Source organism: Babylonia areolata, chromosome 2, assembly GCF_041734735.1.
Source record: "Babylonia areolata isolate BAREFJ2019XMU chromosome 2, ASM4173473v1, whole genome shotgun sequence".
Taxonomy (NCBI): domain Eukaryota; kingdom Metazoa; phylum Mollusca; class Gastropoda; order Neogastropoda; family Buccinidae; genus Babylonia; species Babylonia areolata.
The window spans coordinates 9,316,751-9,341,852 of NC_134877.1; the positions used below are offsets into that span (position 1 = coordinate 9,316,751).

At 41.0% G+C, this 25,102-nt stretch overlaps 1 protein-coding gene across 1 annotated transcript in view; it reads left to right on the top strand.

Annotated features, from left to right (window-relative positions):
* The window catches only part of LOC143297350 (insulin-like growth factor-binding protein-related protein 1), a 60,982-nt gene extending 42,624 nt beyond the window's left edge, over positions 1-18,358 (top strand). Inside the window, exons 3-5 of the mRNA XM_076609660.1 lie at positions 6,248-6,391; positions 8,931-9,113; positions 15,528-18,358. Coding sequence (XP_076465775.1) covers positions 6,248-6,391; positions 8,931-9,109 — 323 coding nt within the window. The 3' untranslated portion in view covers positions 9,110-9,113; positions 15,528-18,358. The remainder of the gene's footprint in view (positions 1-6,247; positions 6,392-8,930; positions 9,114-15,527) is intronic.
* Positions 18,359-25,102: the final 6,744 nt, after the last annotated feature.

Sequence of the window (25,102 nt, forward strand, 5' to 3'; positions counted from 1 at the left end):
TTTTAAGTTTTTTAATTCGTTGAAGAATATTTTATGGATAGCCTATAAGAAGAGAATTACAGTAGTCGATTCGTGACAGCACAAAAGCAGGAATAAGAGTTTTAGTAGTTTCAACAGAAAGGAACTCTGGCCTTACCATCAGCACGAAGAAAACTGAAGTTCTCCATCAGCCAGCGCCAGGGAATTCCCACGTTGAGCCCAACATCACAGTCAACGGTCAGAGACTCAGTGCGGTGGAGCGGTTCACATACCTTGGCAGCACACTGTCACAAAATGCGACCATCGACAATGAAGTGAACGTCAGGATTGCAAGAGCAAGTGCAACCTTTGGCAGAATCTATGCAAATATCTGGAACAGAAGAGGCATTGGTCTTGAGACCAAGCTAAAGGTCTACAGAGCAGTAGTTCTCCCCACACTACTGTACACCTGCGAAACTTGGACAGTGTACCAACGACATGCCAAGAAGCTGAACCACTTCCACACAACATGCCTCAGGAAGCTACTGAACATCAAGTGGCAAGACAGGACCCCAGACATGGAGGTGTTTGCAAAAGCCACCCTTCCCAGCATCTTCATCATCCTGATGCAGTCCCAGCTTCGCTGGGCTGGACATGTGGCACACATGCCAGACCATCGGCTGCCCAAAAGTCTCTTCTATGGCGAGCTGCAACAAGGGAAGAGATCACACGAAGATCAGAAGAAGCGCTTCAGAGATACTCTGAAAGTCTCTCTGAAAGCGTTTGACATCAGTCCTGACTCCTGGGAGGAATCTGCAATGGACCGTGACAAATGGTGTGCTGCTGTGCACAAAGGCGCGAAGTTGTGTGAGACCAACAGGACTGCTGCAGCTGTTCAGAAGAGGCAGGCCAGAAAGTCACGGGCAAACAACCTGCCTGTCTTTGTCTGCCCCAACTGTCAGCAAACATTTCGTGCACAGATTGGACTATTCAGCCATCTGCGCATTCACAAATAGATATAGTATATAACAGATTTTCCTCAAACACCAGTGGTCAATATCAGCACCATCACAGTTCCTTACCTCATGTCAGGTCAGTCTTTCCTTGTTGACACTGGAGCTGAAGAATCTGTTTTTCCAGCAACTCCAATGGACCACAAAAGAGCTCGTGGACACAGCCTTGTTGCAGTAAATGGTTCAGCCATCCCTACTTATGGAAAGCGAAACATTCCACTTCGATTTGGCAAAGAAGCCAAATTTACACAAAAGTTTTGGACAGCTGATGTCACTCAACCTATCCTTGGAGCAGATTTCTTTTCTTCTCATCAGCTGGCAATAGACCTCACAAATAGAAGACTGGTCTCTCTTGATGACAGATTTGTGATACATGTACAACTTGTTTGCTCTCATAGTCAAACCCCAGGCATACACAAAATTCATTCCAGATATGAAGCAGTAGTAGAAGAATTTTCTGAGCTGTTAGCTCCATCTTTCAAAGACAACAAACATGGTGTGTTTGATCATATCCCGACAACTGGCCCTCCAGTACATGCACGTGCCCGCTGCCTTGATCATGAGAAACTAACTGCAGCAAAAACAGAATTTAACGAGATAGAGCACCTCGGTATTGTTCACTGCTCATGTTCTCCTTGGTCTTCACCTTTACATATGGTCAAGAAAAGCAGTGGTGGCTGGCGCCCATGCGGAGACTATCGAAAACTCAATGACATTACCAAGGATGACCGTTACCCTCTACCCCACATCCAAAACCTCAATGTCAATCTTCGTGGAAAAACAATCTTCTCTAAAATTGACCTGGTTCGTGGCTATAACCAGATACCTGTTGTAACAGAAGACATTCCCAAAACTGCAGTTATAACACTTTTTGGCCCATATGAGTTCTTGAAAATGCCTTTTGGTTTGAAAAATGCAGCCGAAGCCTTTCAGCGGCTCATTGATGGAATCTTACAGGGCTTAGATTGCTGTTCTGTTTACCTGGATGATATCCTTGTGGCAAGCACTACTCCAGAGCAGCATGAGGCAGATCTACGCACCATTTTCAATTTACTAACCTTGAACAGCCTAGTCGTTAACATCAAGAAGTGTCTCTTTGGTCAGTCATCCTTGAACTTCTTGGGACATTTGGTCTCTGCAGCTGGGATTGAGCCTATACCAGAGAAAGTTCATACTATTACAGACTTTCCTGTACCTTCAGACAAGAAAGCTCTTGAACATTTTCTTCGAATGATGAACTTCTACAATACATTTCTCCCAAGAATCGTCAAGTGCCTTTACCTTTGACCAAAGCCACTAAGAGCAAGTCCCAGAAGCTCATCTGGACAGCTGAATGTCAGGCTGCCTTTCAAGTAGCCAAATCCGCACTGGCCTCTGCAGTCATGCTACTTCATCCAGATCCACAAGCTGAAACAAAACTTTCTGTGGATGTATCAGACTCAGCCATAGGAGCAGAGTTGTCACAAGAGCATCATGGCATATGGAGACCCATCACTTTTTTTTCCAGGAAGCTGTCACCTACCCAGCAACATTACTCCACTTTTGATCGTGAGTTGCTGGATATCCACAGTGCAATCCAAAATTTTTAGGTATATTTTGGAAGGCAGATCATTCTCTGTTTATACGGACCACAAACCGCTGACCCATGCTGTCACTAGTAAGACTGATAGATCCCCACGCCAAGAACGTCAGCTTTCTTACATTGCTGAGTATACAACAGATATCAGACACATCAGTTGGTCAGATAACATTGTACCCGATGCACTCTCTTGGGTCCCTGTTACAGATTCAGAGCCATTAATTGCATCTGTCTCTGGACCTTGCAATTGGAATGAACTTCCTCTTTTGCTTCGTCAAGTCTCAGCACTCAGCTCTTTCAAGTCTGGCCTTAAAACCCACCTCTTCCTAAAATAACCTGCCTTCTCTGCCTCTTCCTTGTCTTCAGTTTCTCCAGTTTTAGAATTATGCATGTGTGTGAATGACTGGTGCGAAAGCGCTTTGATTTGTCTCTGCACAAGATTCAGCACTATATAAATACTATTATTATGTGCATCACCAGTTTCAGCAGTAAATCTCGCTCAGCGCAATGATCCCAAGGTCATGGACTTGTGTGCCAAACCAGTCTCGATAACTCCAGGACATATCTCTGGATAGCGTTCAAATACTGTGTGATGTTTCTACAGGTCGCCCTTGCCCAGTCGTCCCACCATCATGGACAAAAACAATCTTTGAGACATTACACAACCTTTGTCACCCTCGACCCAAACCTACACTCCGTGCCATCTCAGCCCGTTACGTCTGGCCTGGGCTCAAGAAGGACATGAAGAACCTGGTCCGGTCCTGCCATTCATGTCAGGCAAGCAAAATTGGCCGCCACATCAAAACACCATTATTCTCTTTTGAACCTCCAGACAAACGTTTTGGTGATGTAAACGTAGATCTTGTTGGACCTCTTCCTCCATCAGAAGGCTGCAAAAGTGGACAGATTCACAAGATGGCCTGAGGCCATTCCCCTCCCCAATGCAGAAGCCAAGACCCTTCTACGCACTTGGATTGCACGTTTTGGAGTTCCAGACACTATCACCTCAGACCACGGCCACCAATTCATCAGTGCATTGTGGCGTGAACTCCACATGGTACTTGGTGTCAGCCCAAAAACCCAAAAAACACCACTGCCTACCATCCCCAGGCCAACGGAATGGTAGAAAGGTTCCACCGCAGTCTGAAAGCAGCTTTCAAAGCATGCCTCAGTGGACTAGGCTGGATGGATGAACTGCCAGTTGTGTTACTCGGTATGCGGCCAACCTGCAAAGAGGACCTTGATGCAGCTCTCGCACTTCTCACCTGTGGCACAAACGTCAGAGTACCTAGTGATTTTCTCCCGACCCCATGTGTAGACAAACTGGTTCCTACCAATGCCTTCATCCAGGAGCTCCAAGAGAATATAAGGAAACTAGCTTCTCCTACTCCTGCATATCATGGCTCAACAATTCCATATGTTACTTGATGTAGTGTACTTTAGAAATGAGCATACAGCAGGAGGAAGACACCTTTCTTCTCAATAATAATTTAACTGGACCATGTGAAAGGTACATGGAAAGCGGGTTTGCCCCTAAAGGGAAAAAGGTGTTGGAAACTTTGACAAGCAGTGACAGTGGCTCCAGTCAGCAGACTTACACAACTTTGCAGGCTGTGCAAATGATTATGGATAGGTATAACTATAGAGATGGATCTCTCTTGTCTGATGATCCATTAGAACATGAATGTGGTGACGACTACTGTAACAAAAGTTACAGCAATATTCGATCTTTCTTCAATCAAGCCATCAAAGCAGACAGCAGTTTTGAGTGAGTGATAGTGACAGTAAAATGGGCAAAGTGCATGCACAAGGTGCAAGAGGGAGGAGATGGAGAGGACTGGTGTGGGCAAGAGGTTGAATGCCTGACACAGGACATGTAAGAGGGCACAGCTGTGGACAGAGAACTGATGCTTTCACAGAATGCTGCCATGGAATGGACAACAACCTATAATCCTTGGTTTTGCACAACACCCAGGATGGAAAATGCCAAAAATGGGAAACTTGTGTTATGACTTTTGACTCACTTATGTAAACGAAGTGAGTCTGTGTTATAACCTGGTGTTCGGTTGTCTGTGTGGTTGTGTGTCCATGGTAAACTTTAACATTGCCATTTTCTCTGGAAATACTTTGTCCGTCAATACCAAATTTGGCTCAAAAATAGTAGGAAAAAATCTTCACAGTCATACCAATAATAGGTTGTAAGTCTCCCAAATTAAACAGTGTTTCCCGTATCATTAACGGTTTATTTCATTGAGTCTGTTTCTGGGATTCCGAAAATGCCAGAAACCACATCTCAGTTGCAGTGGTGTTGGCAGTGTTTTGTAAAAAGGTGGCATGACCTTGTTTTTCTTGTTCGCAATTAAATGGAAAAAAATACAAATTCTGGACAGAACACATACAGTGACACAGACTACATCATTGACGTGTTTACTGCATATGAATATTTTAAAGTGGATACTCAGTTAACTAGAATAAACATAAAAGAGAAATTGAATCCACCCTGTCGTACTTTCCCGGTGAGTGTAACTAAACTTGTCATTCATCTATCTAGATCCAGAGAAAACAGCTAAATGTTGCAGTGTGATTGCAGTGATGCAACGTCTCCTTTACCACAGACTTAAAAGAAATCTTAAGTGCTCAAGATACACCAAAGTAACATGATTCAAACAGCATTATCACTTCGAATTCCACAATTGATTTATTGCCCTTAAAAAAACATGCTTATATATTAATTTTTGAACATCATTGTTAGATCTGCAATACTGCAGTGACTAAGACAATTTTTTCCCACCCGAACATGCTTGGTTCGAATCTGCCCTCAGGCCTGTTTTTTTTTTCTTCTTCTTTTTTTTTAACATGAAGTTTTATAATAACAAATACAGAACACATTTTAATGATTGAATCTTTTTTTTTTTCTTTTTTTTTAAAAAGTGTATCACAAGTGAGTCTTGCCTTGCCTTTCTTGTTTTAACACTTTTTGTTACTGATAAGATGATAGACTTGTTTGTAGATGACGCAAATGGGGAATTCACAGCACACTTCTGTCGGCTCTGTCGCAAACTGGAGGGAGTGAGTGTTACCAAAGGGGGAAGCTCTTCAGTGTCATAATGCTGGTCTCCTCAGTTTCTTATTATATGTTTAACCTTTTTATGTTGACTGAACTCAAATTTGTCACTGTTGGGACAGATGTTCACTTTCCTGTCTGCATGAGTTGTGATTGCTATCATATAAACTTATAACCTGTTTTATTTTCATTTGCATATGAACTGACAACAAGCTTGGCCTTTCCAGCTTATTTGGTTTGTTCTCTTTGAAAATGTTAATCTGTATCATTGTATGCATAAACATTGTTATCTCCAATTTGAAGTGCCAGAATAGTTCTCTGCATTCAGAATATAAGCCCACATTCAGAATCCTCATTCATCTTTGTTCACAAAACTTTGCTTTCTTTTCTGCATTGCCTGTAGTTTTCATGCTAGAATTATAAAAAGAAAATTTCTGTTACCCCTGAGTCCTTCAAGCTCTTTGTCAAAAGGAGAGCACTTATTTGAAGTATTTGTTGACACTGTAAGTGTTAAGTTGCCTTTTAATTTTTAAAAAAAATTTAATGCCTTTGACATGTATTGCACCAGTGTAGATTTGGGGAGACTGAAGTCTTGTGAGCTAAATGTACAATCATGTTTTGTTTCTTGTGCAGGTGCTCGAATTGTCACCAAACCAGAGTATGTACGTAACCACACACACAGCAATGTGGTACTGCAGTGTGAGGCAATGGGCATGCCTACCCCCTCAATGACCTGGATCTTCACCCGCGCTGACCACCAGACCTACAACGTGCCTGGTAATCGTTTTGTTTTACCTGACCCCAACCTTTGTACTTTATGAATTCTTTTTCTTTTAATGTGAAACTGTGAGATGTCATCAGTCATGATACAGTACTGCATATGAGCTTTGCTGATGGTCCTCAGCTTTACTTTGTTGGCCTTAAAGGTCTATTTTTGTCTTTAAAACATCATGAAAAATCAGATCATTTACCAAATGAGCTCTGTATTCACGTGTTTCCATTGAGGACATTGAGTTACAACAGTTACATAAACAGGCATCATGATTAGCTTTTTAAAAAATTTTTTATACCTTTAATCTGGTATAAACTTAATATGCTTACTATACAATGCTAAAGTTTCATAGCAATTGGACCACAAACAACACCACAGCAAAAATCTAAAAATTGGTAGGTTTGTGTTCATGTTAAGCCGATTAAAAAGTACATCTACATACCCCCAAGTTGCAGTTTTTTTTTCTCCAGAAAACAAACTCTTGTTTGAATGAAATCATGAACAATGTTTTTCTTTCAAACTTTGTGCAGCTGTGGATATTTCCACTAAGTTTGTCTGTGCCAAATTTCATGAACTTATCTTAATCAGAAGTATGTGGTTGCTATGGACGTGTCAAAACTTTTTGGTCTTGATTTCTTGGTTCATAACTTTCACGACTCCAGAACCTCAAATATCAATAACTTTTCACAGAATCGTCCGATTTACAAACTTTTTGTTGTTGTTGTTGCTGTAAAGCCCTTTAATTGCAGAATATATCGGTGACTAAAAAAGCAACTCATTTCATGGTGGTGGTCACATATATGGAAATGTTTTTTGCATATTTTCTATTGTCAAGATTAAGTAGTTAATAAATATACATATCTTGAAAATAGCAATTTCTACTTTGAGAATGGCTCACTCAGTCATGCGCTTCAGTGTTGCTCGATAGTGGCTGTTTTGACTAAACACATACAGGACACCACCTACTAAGCCCCCTTACTGACAACATTGACAGACAGTCGAACATGAATCTGCAGACACTAAAGACCTTGACAGGAACTCAACTAAATAAGTTAATAAAGTGAGTCAAAACTTGAGGTGACCTTGAGGCAGGACATGAAAGATACTGATGTGGATTAAATGATGAGGATAATGACGATGCAGTAGAGGTCCATTTTAGGTTTGGAGTTAAGTGACATGGTGATACACTACACCCTCTATGGGCTGTAACCAGGAATGGGTTGCATGAAGAACTTAGCAGTGCTGAGTTTGCTTATAGTTAAGAATATTCCTAACTCCATGGTAAACTCCATATATCTAGGAGCATACTTAACTCTAAGCAAACTTAGCACTGTAAAGATTGCCTCTTGCAGCCTGGCCCAGGTCTGAGAGATGCAGATAGAAAATTTGAGCAACACTCCCAAAGACACATCTGTGAAGTGGATGATTCTCAGCTGTGTGGTCCCAGTCTTTCCATTTGAGTCCTTGGCACTCAGCTCTTGGTGGGATCTGGCCTCTTGCTGAAAAGCATCCTGTCAGTAATCAGTCTGCAGCGCTGATCACTGATAGCTTCACCAAGGTGGCTGGTATCGTATAATAGTGTTCCACTGAATGACAAAGTGTTTTTTTGACATTTTTTATTTTAAAAATGTGTACAGCCATCATAATTTGATTTCAACTTCTCCATGTACATTAAGTTGTTTTGTTGTTTTTTTTATAATTGATTTCAAACTTCTCTATGTACATTAAGTTTGTTTTTTTTAAAATTTATTTCAAACTTCTTCATGTACATTAAGTTTTTTTTAATAATTTGATTTCAAACTTCTCCATGTACATTAAGTTTGTTTTTTTATGTTAGAAATAAAAACAGCAACAAAAAAACAAGTGAATAAAAAAAGAAGGGTGAGGGAGAGACAGGCAGACAGATAAACAGAGATGGAGAGAGACACATCGATAGAGATAGAGAAGGGCATCACTATCTATGAGGACAGGGGGAAAAGAGACAACAGAGAAGATACAGTATGCATGTCACAGCACATTAGCATTAGGTACAAAATTTGAAATACAGTTATGTCAGCATGACAGTAAAATTACTGGTTAGTGAGTGAGCATTTGGATGAATAATGGTGTGTATGCATTTCAGGACTGAACAAATTTATCACATATTCATTTGATACTGGCAATATACTTTTCTATTTCATATCTTTGTTTCAGAGTGCAAGTAAACCCCCAGAACATGGGCAGTGCTTTTCCCATTTTACAAATGTAGATTTACAATTTCGCAATCAAAATAATCAAATCAACAACTTCATCTGTTTAAACCTCACAATCAAAATAATCAAATCAATAACTTCATCAGTTTTAACATTTCCTTCATAGCCAAATATAACCAGATGTTTATTGAAGTGGAAGAAAGCAATGTGTGTCAACTCAAGGATCTTCTACAGGCAAAGCATTCAAGGGAAAATAAAGAACAAAAAATACTTTGCAGCACATGTGTGTAATGTTTTTTCTAATGTGTTGTACTTCGACTGTCTTTGTGGATCATGAGGTATGTTTTGTCAGGTGATGATTTCAAGATGGTGACATCATCTAGAGGGGGTCCAGGAAAGTATATGGTGACATCGTGGCTGCAAATTGAGGGACTGCAGAAAATCCATGAAGGAGACTACACCTGTATTGCCATCAACCAGCACCACAAAGATCGTGCAACAGCTAGAATCAAGGTGGTTGAGCATCAGTAAGCAGGTCAGTCAGCCTACATTGTTTGGATATGTTGTGTGACAGGGATCCCGTTATCTTCTTGCAGACAGGTCAAGTCACAGTGAGATATGTGACACAAAGCTCATAATCTCATTGCAGATAGGTTTTGTCACAGTAACATTATGTGATGTGGTATGATAGAAGCAACTACAGTTGTCCCCACTCAAGTCAACCTTGCTTAAGCCTTTCACTTCTGACTGCAGATAAACCGTGGGTAAGGGATAACCGCATAATCAGGTGTCCAGCCACTCATTTGTATACGCTTACCTCCCTTGCAGATGGCAACTGCCTTGATGCGTTTTCTAAGCAATATCTCAGCAAATTTTGGCTCGATTTTGATGCAGGTTTTTTGTGTTTTATAAAGGAAAAAGCTGTTGAGCATGTCAACATGACTGCCAGGACACACGGTACAGAAGAGGTGGCTAGATTTTTGTTTGATTTTCTGCATTTCGACAATAGCAAATACAAAAACAAGATAGAAAACAAAAGTAATGTCGTTGTTGATCAACTGAAGTATTTCTGGTTATCCTGATGATGATTACATGCTACAAGGTACATCGTCAGGAAAGGGGAAGGGTTGTGTTAGACGTGGGTATAGAAAAAAACAGCAGTATTTTAGCTTGAAACCTTCATTTTGGGGTGTTCATTTACTCCGAAACCCTCCAGATTAAACCTTCAAGCCTAAATATTGTTTACAGTGAGCTTTTGTTTGTAATATTGTATGATAGTGTAGTGGGAGCTTATGTTTGTGGGTGTTTATGTATAGCGTTTATGTTTAACCATTAGGCTGCCTATATGACGAGATAACTCATCATCACAAGCATGTATGATATGCTGCCACAATGACGAGATAACTTGTCATCGAAATATTCTGACTTTTCTCTGGTTTGCATTCAGTTCGTTGACAAAAGTACTGGTCGCTTTAGCTTGGGGAATCTTTCTAGATTCTATTCATAGGTAGAAACACCATCTACGTCATAAGGCAGTCCTTCATTTGAATGTTTTGGTTGGGTTACTGGCCGCAGTGTTTGCCTGACTCCTCTCCTCGCTCACTCAACAAAATGTCAAACTGATGCTGTGCTCAAGACATGTGATCGTGGTGAACTAAATCAACCAAGATTGCTTTCTTTAGCTGATGCTCAGAAAGAATCGAAGCGTAAATTTGAAGGAGAAGTCAGTGATGAACATTTATAGGACGATTTGATAGAAACTAAAGGGAGCAATCAAGAGAGTGGCCAAGATACAACTATCAGTGAGTGATGCTGGCTGTACAGTGTAGCAGATGACACAAAGTGACTGAATTATTAGCAGGACACAGTGTGAGCGATTTTTTTGGCACTCAGCCAACGTGGTCTGATGAGAACTGGATAAAGTGACTGTGTGAGAGGGGTGAAGAGGAGGGGGGTGGAGACTGAAGGTGTGTGGCCTCACTTCCATATTATCACTTGGAGAAGTCACAATGCATTGTGTATCTATCTTTAAAAAAAAAAATATATATATATTGTGGTTGTTCTAGTATGATTTTGTGTGTGCAGATATCCATTTGTCCAGAAAATATGATATTTTAGTGCAAATTACCTGACTAATGTTTTTAATGAACAAGTTGAAAATGTTACAAAATACAAAACACTGATTTCAAAACAACAGCATGTCACTAAAAATATATAAAATGGGAAAACATCATGTGTTCTGTATTCTTTATTTATTTAAATACCTTTCAGAAAATATATACTTTTATGGGTCTTTCTCCAATAACAAAGAGCACAGAATTTTTTGAAAATATATACCTGTTTTCTTGGGGTAAAAACCCTGGCAAATGGATTTCACTTAAATCTTATTTTCCTGGCAGCAAAAGGGCTAAAACAATATGATAGTTGAGGAAACAACATGATTGCACTTGGCTGTTGTGTACAGTACATTTGCTAATATTTTAGCACCATGTCCACCCATAGTATAAACAAACTTGAATTTTCTTCTTTTTAGAAAAAAATAATTTGTGCATTCTTAAAAATAAAAGTTTTCATCCTGTCAGCATTGAACCTGTGATATTCTCCATTCATTTTCCTTCAAGAAAACATACTTTTACACACTTTTGAGCATGATTTTAATTTTTGTGATTTTTGTAGAGGTTGGTGATTTTGATATTTTGCAAAAATCACAAATAGTTTGGGAAGTGAAAGGGTTAAGTTGTTTTATCAGTTAAGTGGACACAATTCCATGACCCCTGCCAGCAAACTTCTTTTCTCAATATATTGCTCTGGTCAGTCTCATGTAAGTGGACCCCTCATATACATCAACCAAATTTTTGTGTCCCAGTACAGTTTCCCCCTGATAAGTCCACACTAATGTATGAAATGTGCAGTTCTGAACTGTCCTCTCTCCCTGCCCAGCAAAAAGTGACAGCATGCTGTCATGACTGCTCAGCTGTTTCTCTGGACTGGAGCAAGCTGACTGCTTATGCTTTTCCTGATCGATGGCTGCTGAATCCAAAATCATAACTGAAGTATAACAATACAACTGTGTATAAGAGTAGTGCAGAGCAATGACTTTGCTGTGTATTGTGATGAAGCCATGTAATTTGTCACGCCTGGGCTGATACTGCAAATGTGAAAAATCATTCCATTATGTCTTTGTAGTTGGAAAAAAAAACCATAATTGATGCAAATCAGGCCTGTTTGTTCCTCTTGGCCAAAATTTCATAGCAACACATTGATAAGACATCTCGCTAATAGTCTGCCATCTGCTTGTCAATCAAATGCCATTTCTGGCTGGTGTTAATTACTCTCGCAATGGCCACCATTTCTGAGATAAGTACTTTGTCATCTTGCTCTATCTTTTATGCATTACTTAGAAATGTTATTTTCTTACATGTGTGTTGTTTGCTGTGTCTTTCTGGGACATTTTCGTCTCCTCATTTATATGATTTACATTGTTTGCGTCAGTTCTTGACATCTAATTCAATGTTTTGTATTGTGAAATTTGTCTTGCTCTTCTTTGTTCCTTTCCTGTTCTTATGGCCTAGCTGCAATACTTAGGAATGACTTGTCCCAATCGCTGCGCATTGCGCACCATTCCTGCAATTGCTGGACCTGTGAGGTTGGGATAGAGCTCTTTCTCGAGTCCCGGAACCCACAGGTTCTCCCGTTTGCGATCAGGCCAATGTGTCTTTGCAGATGCATTGAGGTGGGATAGCTCGAGCTCCTAACACAGTTTGGAAGGGGACTGTGGGGGAGTTGTGGTCGGGCCTGATGCTAGGTTTACACAAGTGGAAGGTGGTTTTATTGAGGGATGTGCCTCTACTGTGTACAGTGCAGATGTTAAAAAAAAAAAAAATTGGGGGGGGGGGGGGGGGCGGACATGCCCTCTATCCTCTGTGCACGGAGAGGCTCAAAGTGGTGGCACTCTGTCTTCCGTCCTCCCATGCTGAGTCCCTTGCCCCACCTCCCTCAGCGGGGGAAGGTTGTGACCACAGGGAGAAGGGCAGGGGGAACCATTGTCCCCCCTGCAGGGGAAGGCCCATGCGTGTCAGCCAGTCACAGGCTGTGGGGCAGCCAGTCTGCCGGTAGTCTGACACCAGGTCGGACCAGTTACTGGTCTTCTGCCCACCTGGTCATGTTTTTTCTTTCTCTTTATCCTTCCTGGTGGTCCATGGGCCAGTGTGCCTTGGGAGTGGGTTCATAGGATGGTTGGCAGCCATGGGTAGATCCCCCCATTCTACCCACACAGGGATGCGACCCTGGCGCACTCCTTGAGGGCCAAGGATTACCCCAGGTCCTAGCCTCCCTCGACTCGGCCCAGCACCCCTTACCATATATTTTGGTGCTGTACTGGGGACACACACTGCCTCAGCTGGAGGCAGAGGATGCTTTATCTCTGGACTGGAGCAAGCTGACCGCTTATGCTTTTCCTACCTTCCCGATCCTGCCCGAGGTGGTTCGGAAAGCCTGATCATTTACAGATCAGAACCGAAGGCATTTTCAGTTGCTTGGCTACTCGATTCAGAGAACGCATGAAGCACACAATTTTGCCACTTGACCACCTTTCAACATTCTGTACCTCATTGACATGTTTTGGAGGTAGCCTTCTGCCATTTAGAGATCCCCTTCATCAATTTACACCTCAGAGAATTCTCTATGTTCAGGGCAGATGGTTCCTAGGGGTTTCCTTTGTCATGACTAACTCAGCTGTTACTGTTAAGGGCTCCCCATGTGAAGCGGTAGGCTTTGCTCTCCTCCTTTTGCTTTGAATTCTGCATCAGTTTGACATGGTGCAGTATATAACACTGAAGTGGGGAGTTTGTACTATACTCCCAGTTTGGTTGAATATACTTAATGTCAAACTCGACTTAACATGTCTTGCCATGCTTCACATGGGGCATTTCTTTGCTAGCCATTGGAATTGGAATGAATAATTAACTCCAGCCGGAAATGGCGTTTGAATGGCTAGCAGACATAAGACTAATATCAATATATCTTACCACTGAGTTGCCATGAAATTTTGATAAGTGGAGCAAACAGATAGGCCTGGTTTGCATCTGTTTGACATGGTAACTATATTTACCAAATTGGGAGTATAATACAAACCCCTCATCTCCTTATCACTTACAACTGGATGCATGATTTTCAGGACAAATTTTGCCATTCCAATCACCAGTACACATTTACACCAACACATATGCCTATGTGGCAGTCTCCACTTGATGGGGGATTTTTTTTATTCCTGAGGAAGGGACCATTTCCTGCCTTGGAAAATAACCCTCCCTATTATTTTACCAAGTGGAGAATATTATGTTTTTGTGTGTTTTTTTTGTTTGTTTGTTTGTTTTTTGTTTTTGCCTGTAGCCTTTTTTATCTGTCCATACCACTGTGAGAACAAAGCCATGCTTCAGTCATGAGAAAAACAAACTGATCAATATGGCGAATTAGAAGATATTTTGTGATAAATGGAGGAATTTGAGAAAGCAAATATGGAATTGGATGTTAAAATAGTTATTGGTCAAGAAAATGTGGAAGAGGATTAGGAGATGGTGAGTGATCTGCTCTTCATGGTTTTCTTGAAAAAAAATTGGACTTGTCTGGCTGGAGTGGTTATGTTACAATTTAAAAAAGCTGGAAAGCCATGATGAAGATTTGGAAAGTTGACATTTATTCTTTTTTATTTTTTATTTTTATTTTTTTATAGATCTGTTCATATTATAACAAAACAACCACCAAAAGTCAAATGATATGGGCTGTTTAACATTTTCTCTGCCAGGGAAATAAGAATTAAGTGAAATCTATTTGCCAGTTGTTGTTTTTTTAAAATGGGTATGTATTTTCCAAAAAAATGGAGAAAGACTCACAAAAGTATATATTTTCTGAAAGGTAAATGAATTTAACCCCCCTCCCCCCCAACCCCTCCCCCCCCAAAAAAAAACAAAAACAAAAAAAACAAAACAAAAAAAAACCCATGATGTTTTCCAATTTTGTATATTTTCAATGACATGCAATTATTTTGAAATCAGTGTTTTTGGTGGGTTTTTTTTCACATTTTCAACTTGTTCATTACAAACATTAGTCAGGTAATTTGCATAGTAATGTGATATTTTCTGCACAAAATGGATAATACCTGTTCACACAAATTAAACTGGAACAACCACAATAAAAAAAGAAACATATATATAATTTATTTTTACTACCCTAAGTGATACCAACAGAGATGTGATTGTCCAGTCCTTTCAATCAAATCAGTTTTCCTGAAGAAATCACTATGTCCATCCGGCAGTAAAGTCAGACCCAAGAACTGTTTCATTTCAAACACATTTGTATCTTTTATGCTGATAGCTGGAGTACTCATTGCTGTCTTCAATTCTTTCTGAGCATCAGATAAAGAAAGCAATTTTGGTTGTTTTAGTGCGCCTTGATTGCACAGCTTGAGCCGGGTGTCAGACATTTTGTTAAGTGTGCGATGAGTGAGTCTAAACACAGCGGCAGTAACCCAACCAAATTGTTCAAATAAAGGACTGCCTCTTGACATAGATGGGGTTTCTAGCTATCAGTAGAATCTAGAAAGATTCCCCAAGCTAAAGCTACCAGTGTTTTCGTCAACAACCTCAATACAAACCAGGGAAAAGTCAGAGTATTTCGCTGACAAGTTATGATTATCGTCATTGTGGCAGCAAAGCATACAGAGTTGCACAGGCAAGTTATCTCGTCATATAGGCAGCCTAAGGGTTAAGATGTATTTGTTCCAATTTTAACACTTCTATGATTTATAGCAACATTTGTAAGTACTGGTAACTCCCCCATCCTCATGAGCATTTTCGGTTTTGTGGCTTTGCCACTTTTCTTTCTGTTGATTGGATACAGAAACTTTTTTCTGCTTGATCATGATGATGGAGATTTTTTGTTTTTGTTTCAGTGTCATACTTTCATCAAAAGATGACGACTTACCTCTCTTGTCTGCCAATATAGACAAAAGAAGCAGCCATGCCAGCCTTGTTCTGCACTTCTAAAGAACCATGGCAGGCAGCGGATGCATGTCTGATGTAATGGACATACAAAAAAATATTCTTCAATAAATGCATGGCAGATTTAGTGCACATAAAAATGTCTCTTGTGTCCCAACACATATATTATCCATGTCAAAACTAGTCAAAAAGTATTGTGAATGTAAATTGGTTTTGATAAACTTGTTTATTTTTATCATGAAAGCTCATGAATGATGTTGATCCTCCCAGTGGGTATTTTACACTTGGAAACTGTGTTCTTTTTGCTGTAGTGAGATACTTTCAGTATTTTCAAATGGTGCTAATCTGGTTGACAACAGTAATCAATTTTTGATAAGTTTGCATTTTACATGATAATAGTTTGTATTAAAAAAAAGTTTGCTTTCACTGGGAGACATTGCAGCTTTTGATATATCATTTTAACTAACTTTATAAAACAGATGCTTTTTCTGAAAACAGTACTTGTTGAAGATTCTGTATTGTTATTGTAAAATCTAATGAAAATTTTTGTATTGATTAGAAAAAATGCTGTACAGATGTAGTTTATTATGTTAATTTTATTTTTCATCTGTTGTGGTGGTATAATGTAGACTGGTATATTCTGTTGGATTTTCTTATTCTTTTTTTTTTTTTTTTTTTTTAAACTCTGGTTAACAAATGTATGCTACAATGAGTTAAGAGAAAGTTTAGACTGCTGACTGAATAATACTGTCCATCAGTTTCATTCACACACACACATGTGCGCGCGTGCACACACACATGCACACACGCACGCACACACACACACGTTCTCAAGTGGCAAAAATCTTCACAGCAACAGTGCATTTTATTTTTCTCCATATTTTAAAGAATAAAAATTCCATTACACACACACACATGCACGCAGGCGCGCGCACACACACACACACGCACGCGTCCTCAAGTGGCAAAAGTCATCATAGCAACAGTGCATTTTATTATTCCATAGTTTTAGAAATAAAAATCCCACTTGGTCTTCCTGTCAGTCCGTGTCTCAAGTCTATTGCTGACCTGTTGTCAGTCTATTGTTTTCCCATCTTGCTCCTGCTGTTATGTGTCTTATTAAATAGATTCTTCTGATAAGATTTTTTGTTGTTTTTGCGTTCTTTTTTTGGTTTTTTGGTTGATGGTGGTATTTTTGTCTTTGGTAAACCATATATGCCTCTTTTTTTTTTCCTTTCATCATGATCTTACAGTCTTAACCTTTTCAGCCATTTAAGGTCTTCTCTGCCTGTGCAGTCTTCCCAGCCTGGCATGTTTTGGCATGGTTGTATCAACGGGAAGGGGTGCTTCACTTCAGGCACAAATTTATAGCAGCCGCTCAACCAATAGCTACCAAACTTCACATTATGACTGAAATGTAATTTTGACACAAATTGCTGAAGTCAGAAGACAAAGGATGTAATAGTATACTTGAAACAGAAATAGTGAAATGTCAGCTTCTGTCGATGTAGAAGGTTGTGGGCTATCTACTTGATTGAAATGTCTGGTTGCTAATTTCATCTTCTTCACTTTACCATGAATTATTGAAAGAATTATAAGAGAATCGTCATTATCTGGGTTGAATTAACTGCAAGAGTCCATAATTTCATTGTGCTCTAAACTCTAAACTGCGCAGTATGCCTTTGACGTTTTACCATATCGATGGGGAAAACCGGATATATAAACACACTAATCGTTTGATTCTTGGAGCGAAACTTCGCGTGCCAGTGAGGAAGGAAGTTAAGTTAGAGTTACTTCCCTTACTTGGCAGTTTAATGCATAATAATGAGCTGACGAACTGGTTAAGATATACGGGTTTCTTTGCCCACATGTCAGGCGGGCTCAGGGGGAGAATGGCGATCAGCGGTGCACACCTCTCAGGCGGGCCCAGGATTGAGTGAGTTAACATTGGTTTGAAGACCAAACATCCTATATCTGCCAAGATCAAAAATCTATCGTTTGCTTAAGTGTGGACCCAAGATGGGCTGTGACCACAGTTAGATGCGTATCAGTCATGATACATATATGCGTGTTAAATTGAATTTGTTGTCAAATGTCATTGTTAACAATGAGACATGTGTCTTCCATTTTACTAGGCTACAATCTTTAACAAGACTGACTTAAAGTTAAAGTCTTAAAGACTGGGGATCCAGTGTGGTTTTACCATGTACCTCTACACAGAACTAAAAACCAACAGTAAAAGCAATATGGAAGATGTTGAGCTAAACATATATGTCCAGCTGTGGAACAAAACAGACTGATGTTGTCCTGGAGAACTAGCTTTTCAACACTGACAGTGAACAGGGGTTGGAAGGAAGACTTCTTTGTCACATCACCATGGATCAGATATTAAACACAAACTTCATGTAGGTATGAATGCCAGTCTGTGTTTCTTTTATCCTGCATTTTATTTATCTGTGGCCCTTAACAGTGAAATCATGCTATGGCATATGACACCTTATTTGTGCATCTCTTGTTTGCAGCTCTTAAAATGTGCATTATATACTAGTAAAACTATGCAACCTTATTTTCTTTTAATGAATGTTTAGGCCCTGACATGATATATTCGAAAATTCTAAGATATCTAATAATCTCCAATTGAAAATGGCTCTTTCCTATAGATTTATTTTTCTAATGCTTAATTCTAGGTACATTGACTGTGACAAGTCTGATATATTAACCAGTGAAAAAATGTACTGTCTGAAGGCTGTTATCAGTATAACAATGAGCTTGCTTCATTTTATTTTGTCTCTGTGTTTGTTTCCATTTGTATCACATGTGTCTTTCTCTGCAAGCCTGTTTGTGTGAATACTTGTGTGAGTGTGTATGTATTCATTTGTGTGTGGTAAGTGTGATGAATGATATATATATATTTGTCTCCATGGCAAAACAGCAGTACATAAGTATTGAAGCAAGGACAGTTGTCTCTCTGTCCTCAACCACCAAGAGACATACCACTGTCATTCACTTGTGTCCTGATAAAATGGTCATGATATCAATGAGACTGGCTTGAGCTTAGAAACCCACAGTTTTTTTGTTTTTTTTACTGCAAGATCAAAGTAGATTGTATAAAAAAAATCATTTATGCTTTATTATTTATTTATGATTGAAATGATGATTTCAAAATACTGATACAGGGATTATTGAAAACCCCTTTCATCTGCTGATACAGTTTTCATGCAAGTTTACTTGTTTACCAATCATCAGAAATGAAAGTAGCAGCATGCATACAAATGCACTGTTGTTGACTGTTCTAAGTTTCATGATTTGATATAAATTTCTTTTCACTCCTTGCAAGGTATAGAGGATTACAAATAAATGGAAACGACAACACCCAAAATATATTTTTTTGGAAAATCAAACTTCAGCAGATTGATATACAAGTTCTAGGTGCGATGGCCAACTCGTCCGAGTTTCTGGAGTTTGATTCCCAGTTTTTCCAGTTTCCTAGGTCAAGATATGTGTAGATCTACTTGCTGATCTAAAAATAGAGTGGATAGAGTGGACTGGCCAGAAAATCTGATGCCAGCTGGCTGCCATTTTGCCACTCGTATCCGGCCCATGACATGCAAATGTTATATCTTTATTGCTGTCTGCCAGAGAAGCAGCACATTTTAACTGGTTTGTATATTGCTCATCATCCTTTTTATTTTTATTTTGCTGCCCAGTCATCTGCTTTGTTTCAGTGGCATTACTACCATGACACTCATTACTAGTCTCCCATAAACAGCCACACCCAGGTTCGTCTGTTGCAGTCCCAGCATCAGCAGTCACCTGGGAACCATCGATGTTAGGTCCCCAGGAGGCCACACGGCAGAGGAAACCCTGCACTGTTGCTGAGTCACTTCAGTGGTGTTCAGTAGTACCTGTTCTGATTTAACATACTAAGGTCACTACCTACTCAACCCCCCCACTGACAACAACAACGATCATAATAGTTTAGTCACGGAGCCAGACTGAGTGAGTGCCACCCCCACAGTGGAGACTGGCAATACGTCCCTGCAACGGCAATCCACCCTGATTCTGCCGACACTGACTCGCCCCAAGCATGGAAGTGGTGGGGTATCGAAACTGAGGTCACCATGAGAGCAGGGAATGAAAATAATTGAAAGGCCACATAATTTGGACTTTGTTATTTTGATGTTGGAGGAGGATATGGAGGTCCATTTAGGTTTGGGATTACATGACGAGGCTGTTCTCTACACTTCCTGTTATGATATCCTGGTGTTAACCAGACATGAGAAATATACGCACTTGCTGTGTTGGTCAGGAAATTAGAACAATACACCAAAGATGCATCCATGAAGTGGATGATACTTAGCTGTGTGGTCCCAGTCTTCCTATATAAGTCCATAGCACACTCTAATCTGGGTAGGAGCTGGTTGCAGGCCGAAAAAGCCACCTTTGCTGGGAATCAAACCTGCGTTCTTCCAGTTATTTACCACAGCAGCTGGGGTTTTTTTGTTTGTTTTTGTTTTGATAAAAAAAGAAGAAGAAATTTTTAGAACGAGGGTCTGCAGTGTTGACCCACAAAATAAACATTTTTTTTCAGTTGGGCTTCCTGAGCAGCTAATTTCAACTTCTGATTTTCTATTCATTCTCTCTACCCACTGCTTTACACAGAGAGAGACAGATTGTATTTGTGTGCAGACAAGAATGTGGATTACAAACTCAAAAAGACATTATGTCAACAATTTAAAGACAGTCTTACCAGCTGATAACAATGCAGTGATAAAGCAAATGACTTGAAATAATTTCTTTGAACAGTTGTTACCATGAGTACAATGAAGAGAGATAAAGGCAGTGGAGAAACAAAGTGAGGGGTGGGATAAACATTGATGGAGTCTCCTGTTGGTCCGACGGAAGAATAGGCAGGCAAGCTTATCTGTCGGTGTGTGTCCTCATATGGAAGAAGAGGCCGATTCTGGATGTGCAGCACTTCCCACAGGTGTTGCAAGGTAAAACGTCTCCAGAAGTTGAGCCCTGCTTCCTTCGCTCACGCTTCTCCTTAATGGCCAGCGTTCTCTTGTTTTCAAATGTCTTTATGCCACTGGAGCACAGCATCCTCCAGCGAGAGTGGTCAAGGGCATCAGTTTCCCAGGAAGCGATGTCTATGTCACAGGCTTTGAGGTTTGTTTTCAAGGTGTCCTTGAAGCGCTTGCAGGGTCTTCCAAGTTCACGGTGGCCTTCCTTCAGCTGGCCATACAAAAGCATCTTCAGGATCCTGCTGTCTGTCATGCGGACAACATGTCCTGTCCAGCGTAGCTGGCACTGGATCAGCAGGCTTTCAATGCTGGGCAGGCTGCTCCTCTCTAGGACCTGGATGTTGGAGACCCTGTCTTGCCACTATATGCCGAAGATCTTTCATAGCCGTCTCTGGTGAAACTGCTCAAGGTGTTGAATGTGACGGCAATATGTCGTCCATGTTTCACAGCAGTACAAGAAGGTGGTCAGCACAACAGCTCTGTAGGTTTTGATTTTCGTGCTGAGCCCTATGCCTTTGTTGTTCCACAGCCTGTTGTTGAGTCTGCCAAAGGCGGAGCTGGCCTTGGTGATGCGCAGCGTCACTTCTGTATCAAGGGCTCCGTTGCTGCATCTGGTGCTGCCCAGGTAGCAAAACTTGTCGACTGACTTGACATCTTTGTCATCGATCTTGATTGCATGTGTGGGGGAGGCAGTGGCGTTCTGTGAGCTAACTGGTTGGTACATGGACTTGGTCTTGCTGAGGCTGATGGTGAGTCCAAAGCACCTGCAGGAGGTTGAGAACCTATCCATAATGAACTGCATGTCCTCATCGGTGTGTGTAGCAAGCGCTCAGTCATCAGCAAAGAGGAACTCTATCAACAGTGCCTCAAACACCCTGGACCTGGCATGGAGTCGCCGCAAGTTGAAAAGTTTGCCATCTGTGTGAAACTGAATGTAGATGCCCCAGTCACAGTCTTGGAAGGCGTCAATCAGCATGGCAGAGAATAGAATGGAGAACAGTGTAGGTGCCAGGACGCAGCCCTGTTTCACTCCATTTACCACAGGGAACGGATCTGACATGTCAGTATTACCCTGTACTCTTGCCTGCATGCCGTTGTAGAATGACTCAATCAGCTGGATTAGGCTCTCTGAGCAGCCGAACTTTAGAAGGATCTTCCACAGACCACAGCAGTTCACTGCGTCGAAGGCCTCAGGTCTACAAAGACCATGTAGAGCTCCTTGTTCTGCTCACGGCACTTATCTTGCATCTGCCATATGGCAAACACCATGTCACATGTTCCCCTGCCTGAGAGGAAGCCACACTGTGCTTCAGGGATGATGACTGTGTTGGAGACTTGATCAACCAGTCTGTTCAGTATGATGTGGGCGAAGATCTTGCCAGCGATGCAGAGGAGAGAGATTCCACGGTGGTTATCGCAGGATGTTTTGTCTCCCTTCCGTTTGTGAATGTGGGCAATTGAAGCATCCTTGAAATCCTGGGGGATCTCCCCTCTCTCCCAGATAGACTGGAACAGGGCGGTCAGCTTGTCTGTCAGCACCTCGCCTCCATACTTGTAGATGTCAGCCTGGATTCCATCCGCTCCTGGTGCTTTTCCTGACGTTGTCAGCTTCAGGGCTTTCCGGGTCTCGGCCTTGGTGGGAGGGGCAAGTAGTGAGTCATTGACTGGTAGCTGTGGGAGGGTTGGAAATACCTCGTCAGATACGGACGAGTCCCTGTTGAGGTGGGTGTTGAAGTACTCTGCCCAGTAGGCAAGGATGTCTTTCTTGTCTGTCAGGAGGGTGGTCTGGTCCAAGGCTCGGACAGGGGTTGATTCTGTGACTCTTGGCCCATACACAGATCGGAGACCATCATGGAAGGTCTTCATGTCGTGAGCACCAGCAGCGGACTGAAGCTCTTCGGACTTTCTCTCCCACCATGTGTTCTTCATCTCATGCAGCCTCTTCTGTACGAGTTGCTTGGTTTGCAAGAACTGGTTCTCCTTCCTCAGGCAGTCTTTATCGGAAATGTGATCCTGATGCTGTATATGCAGTGTGTTCAGGAGCTTGGAGATTCCAGAGTCGTTCTCATCAAACCAGTCTCTGTGGCTTCTCTGTACAAAGCCGAGTGTGTCAGCTGCTGCTGTGTACACAGCATCTCTAAAGGTGCTCCATACCTCTTCTACATCAGTAGATGCAGGAATGTCTTGGAGGCTGCTTGGATTTGTTGCTGCAGTACATCCTTGGTGATAGGGAGGCAGTGGATGTTCAGCTTCCTAGGAGGTTTCTGCCTGGCTGGTTGGAGCTTGCATGCAAGTCTGATGTTCATCTTGCTGCGTACCAGGCAATGGTCCGACCAACAGACTGCTCCTCTCATGCAGCATGTAATGGAAACATCACCTCTGTCCCTCTGCCGGACAATCACATAGTCCAGCATGTGCCATTGCTTGGAGCGGGGGTGCATCCATATCCCATGTGTTCTTGTACTTGTCCGCTTGTTGGAAGAGGGTGTTGGTGATGGTCAGTCCATGCTGCGCGCAGAGTGAGAGCAAAAGCAGTCCGTTGGAGTTGCACTTGCCAGTGCCATACTGTCCTAGGACTTTTGGCCACGAGGAGAAGTCCACGCCAACGCGGGCATTGAAATCCCCAAGGATGATCAGCCTGTCCTTTCTGTCTACTGCTGAAATGGGGTGGCTGAGCTCCTCGTAGAAAGCTTCTTTGATGTCATCAGGGTTGGTCATTGTCAGGACATAGCAGCTGACGACTGTGGAAAAGCGATCCTTGGACAGCTTCAGACGCAGGGTCATCAGCCTATTGTTTATCCCACGTAGAGAAGGGCGCAATAGCCAAATGGTTAATTTGGATAAGTTTATTTGTATGTGCATTTGATGGTCGTTTTGCTTTTGGGTATAAAAAAAAAAATGCAGTGTTATTATATTATCATACTGTTTCTAAACTTGGTAGTAAGATTCCTTTTTGTCAAAGTGTTCATAATGTCATTGCTACTGTGACAGGGAAAATAGGATATTGCTTTGCTTACACTTGATTTTTACCTAATCTTTGTATCATTATTAGAATGATTTCCACTGAGACTTTTAACGCTTAACGTGGCGATAGCCTTGAGATGGCCTTAGTGGTCGGCGAGGCTCTGAGCACAATAATTTGATTTGATTTGATTCTTCGCAACGCTGGAATAATGCAATATAAATTTGCGATATGTAATTACTAGCACTTGCTTGGAAAACATATGATTGCATTCGAAAGACGGAAAGAGGCTAAAAGATAACTACTAGTACGAAGACGATAGCTAAGGAAGTATGACTTTATAATTGGTAATTTAATGGTGAGGATGAGTGACTGAGCCTAGGGGCGTTAGTGAAATTGTACTGGGCACACACTCACCCACTCACACACATGTGACTGACGGAACTTAAGGACAAGACAAGATGAACTGAAAGTATTTTTATTTTGGTTTAAAGAGCTTGTGGGTTGGCACTAGGCCAAGACCCAGCCACAACAACAGCAGTAGCAGCAGTAACCGCTAAGCCGTGGGGAAGGCGCTGTGGAGCAGTCTGTGTTCACACTTTGAAGGCACTGAGGAGCAGCCTGTGTCTGGAACTGAGGACTGGATTGAAACAGACTCACATGAGTATCCTCGTTATGTGTTGTGCAGTGTGTTGTTGCCCTTAAACCATTTTTTAGTAAGAGTGTGTGAGCGAATGTGTGAATTTTCAAGTAGCTTTTTTTATACCTAAATATTGCCAAAGATATTCGTCTCCTGTGATTCTTTTTTTATACACGTGAACATGGCTGACTGACAGGAGTGAGATGTGAAGTTTCTGTTAAAATATAAACAGGTGTGAATGGATGTCTTTACAGCAAACCAAAAAAACTTTATAAAGAACTGGAAGCCTATATCACTGCTTAATGTCATATATGAAATTGGGTCGTCATGCATAACGAATCAAATACAGTGTTACCAAACCTTATAAACGAGGATCAGACAGATTTTATACGACATAGGTATATTGGAGACAATCTTAGATTCATATATCATACAATAGCCTACTTAGAGGAAGACTATTTATCGGGACTTTTACTAAATGTAGACTTTGAAAAAGCATTTGACTCTGTCAACTGGAATTTCATGTTTAAAGTTCTGAAGGCTTTTGGCTTCCAACAAGATATATATAAATGGATAGACACATTTTATAATGGTATCAAGTCATGTGTCACAGTCAATGGTCAATCTTCCAGCTGGTTTGATGAACAAAGAAGTTGTAGACCGGGTGACCCCATATCTCAATATTTATATTTGGTGAATTATCAATTATGGTACGTGAATGTAATGATGATCATGGTATTGTTATAGAAAATGTTGAACATAAGATCTCCCAATATGCTGATGATATGGAATTTCTTTGGCAGGTGATAAAAAGTCATTAGAATCTTGTATTAATATATTAGATCAGTTTGGAAGAAATTCGGGATTATGAATCCAAGAAAGACCAGTGCAATATGGCTG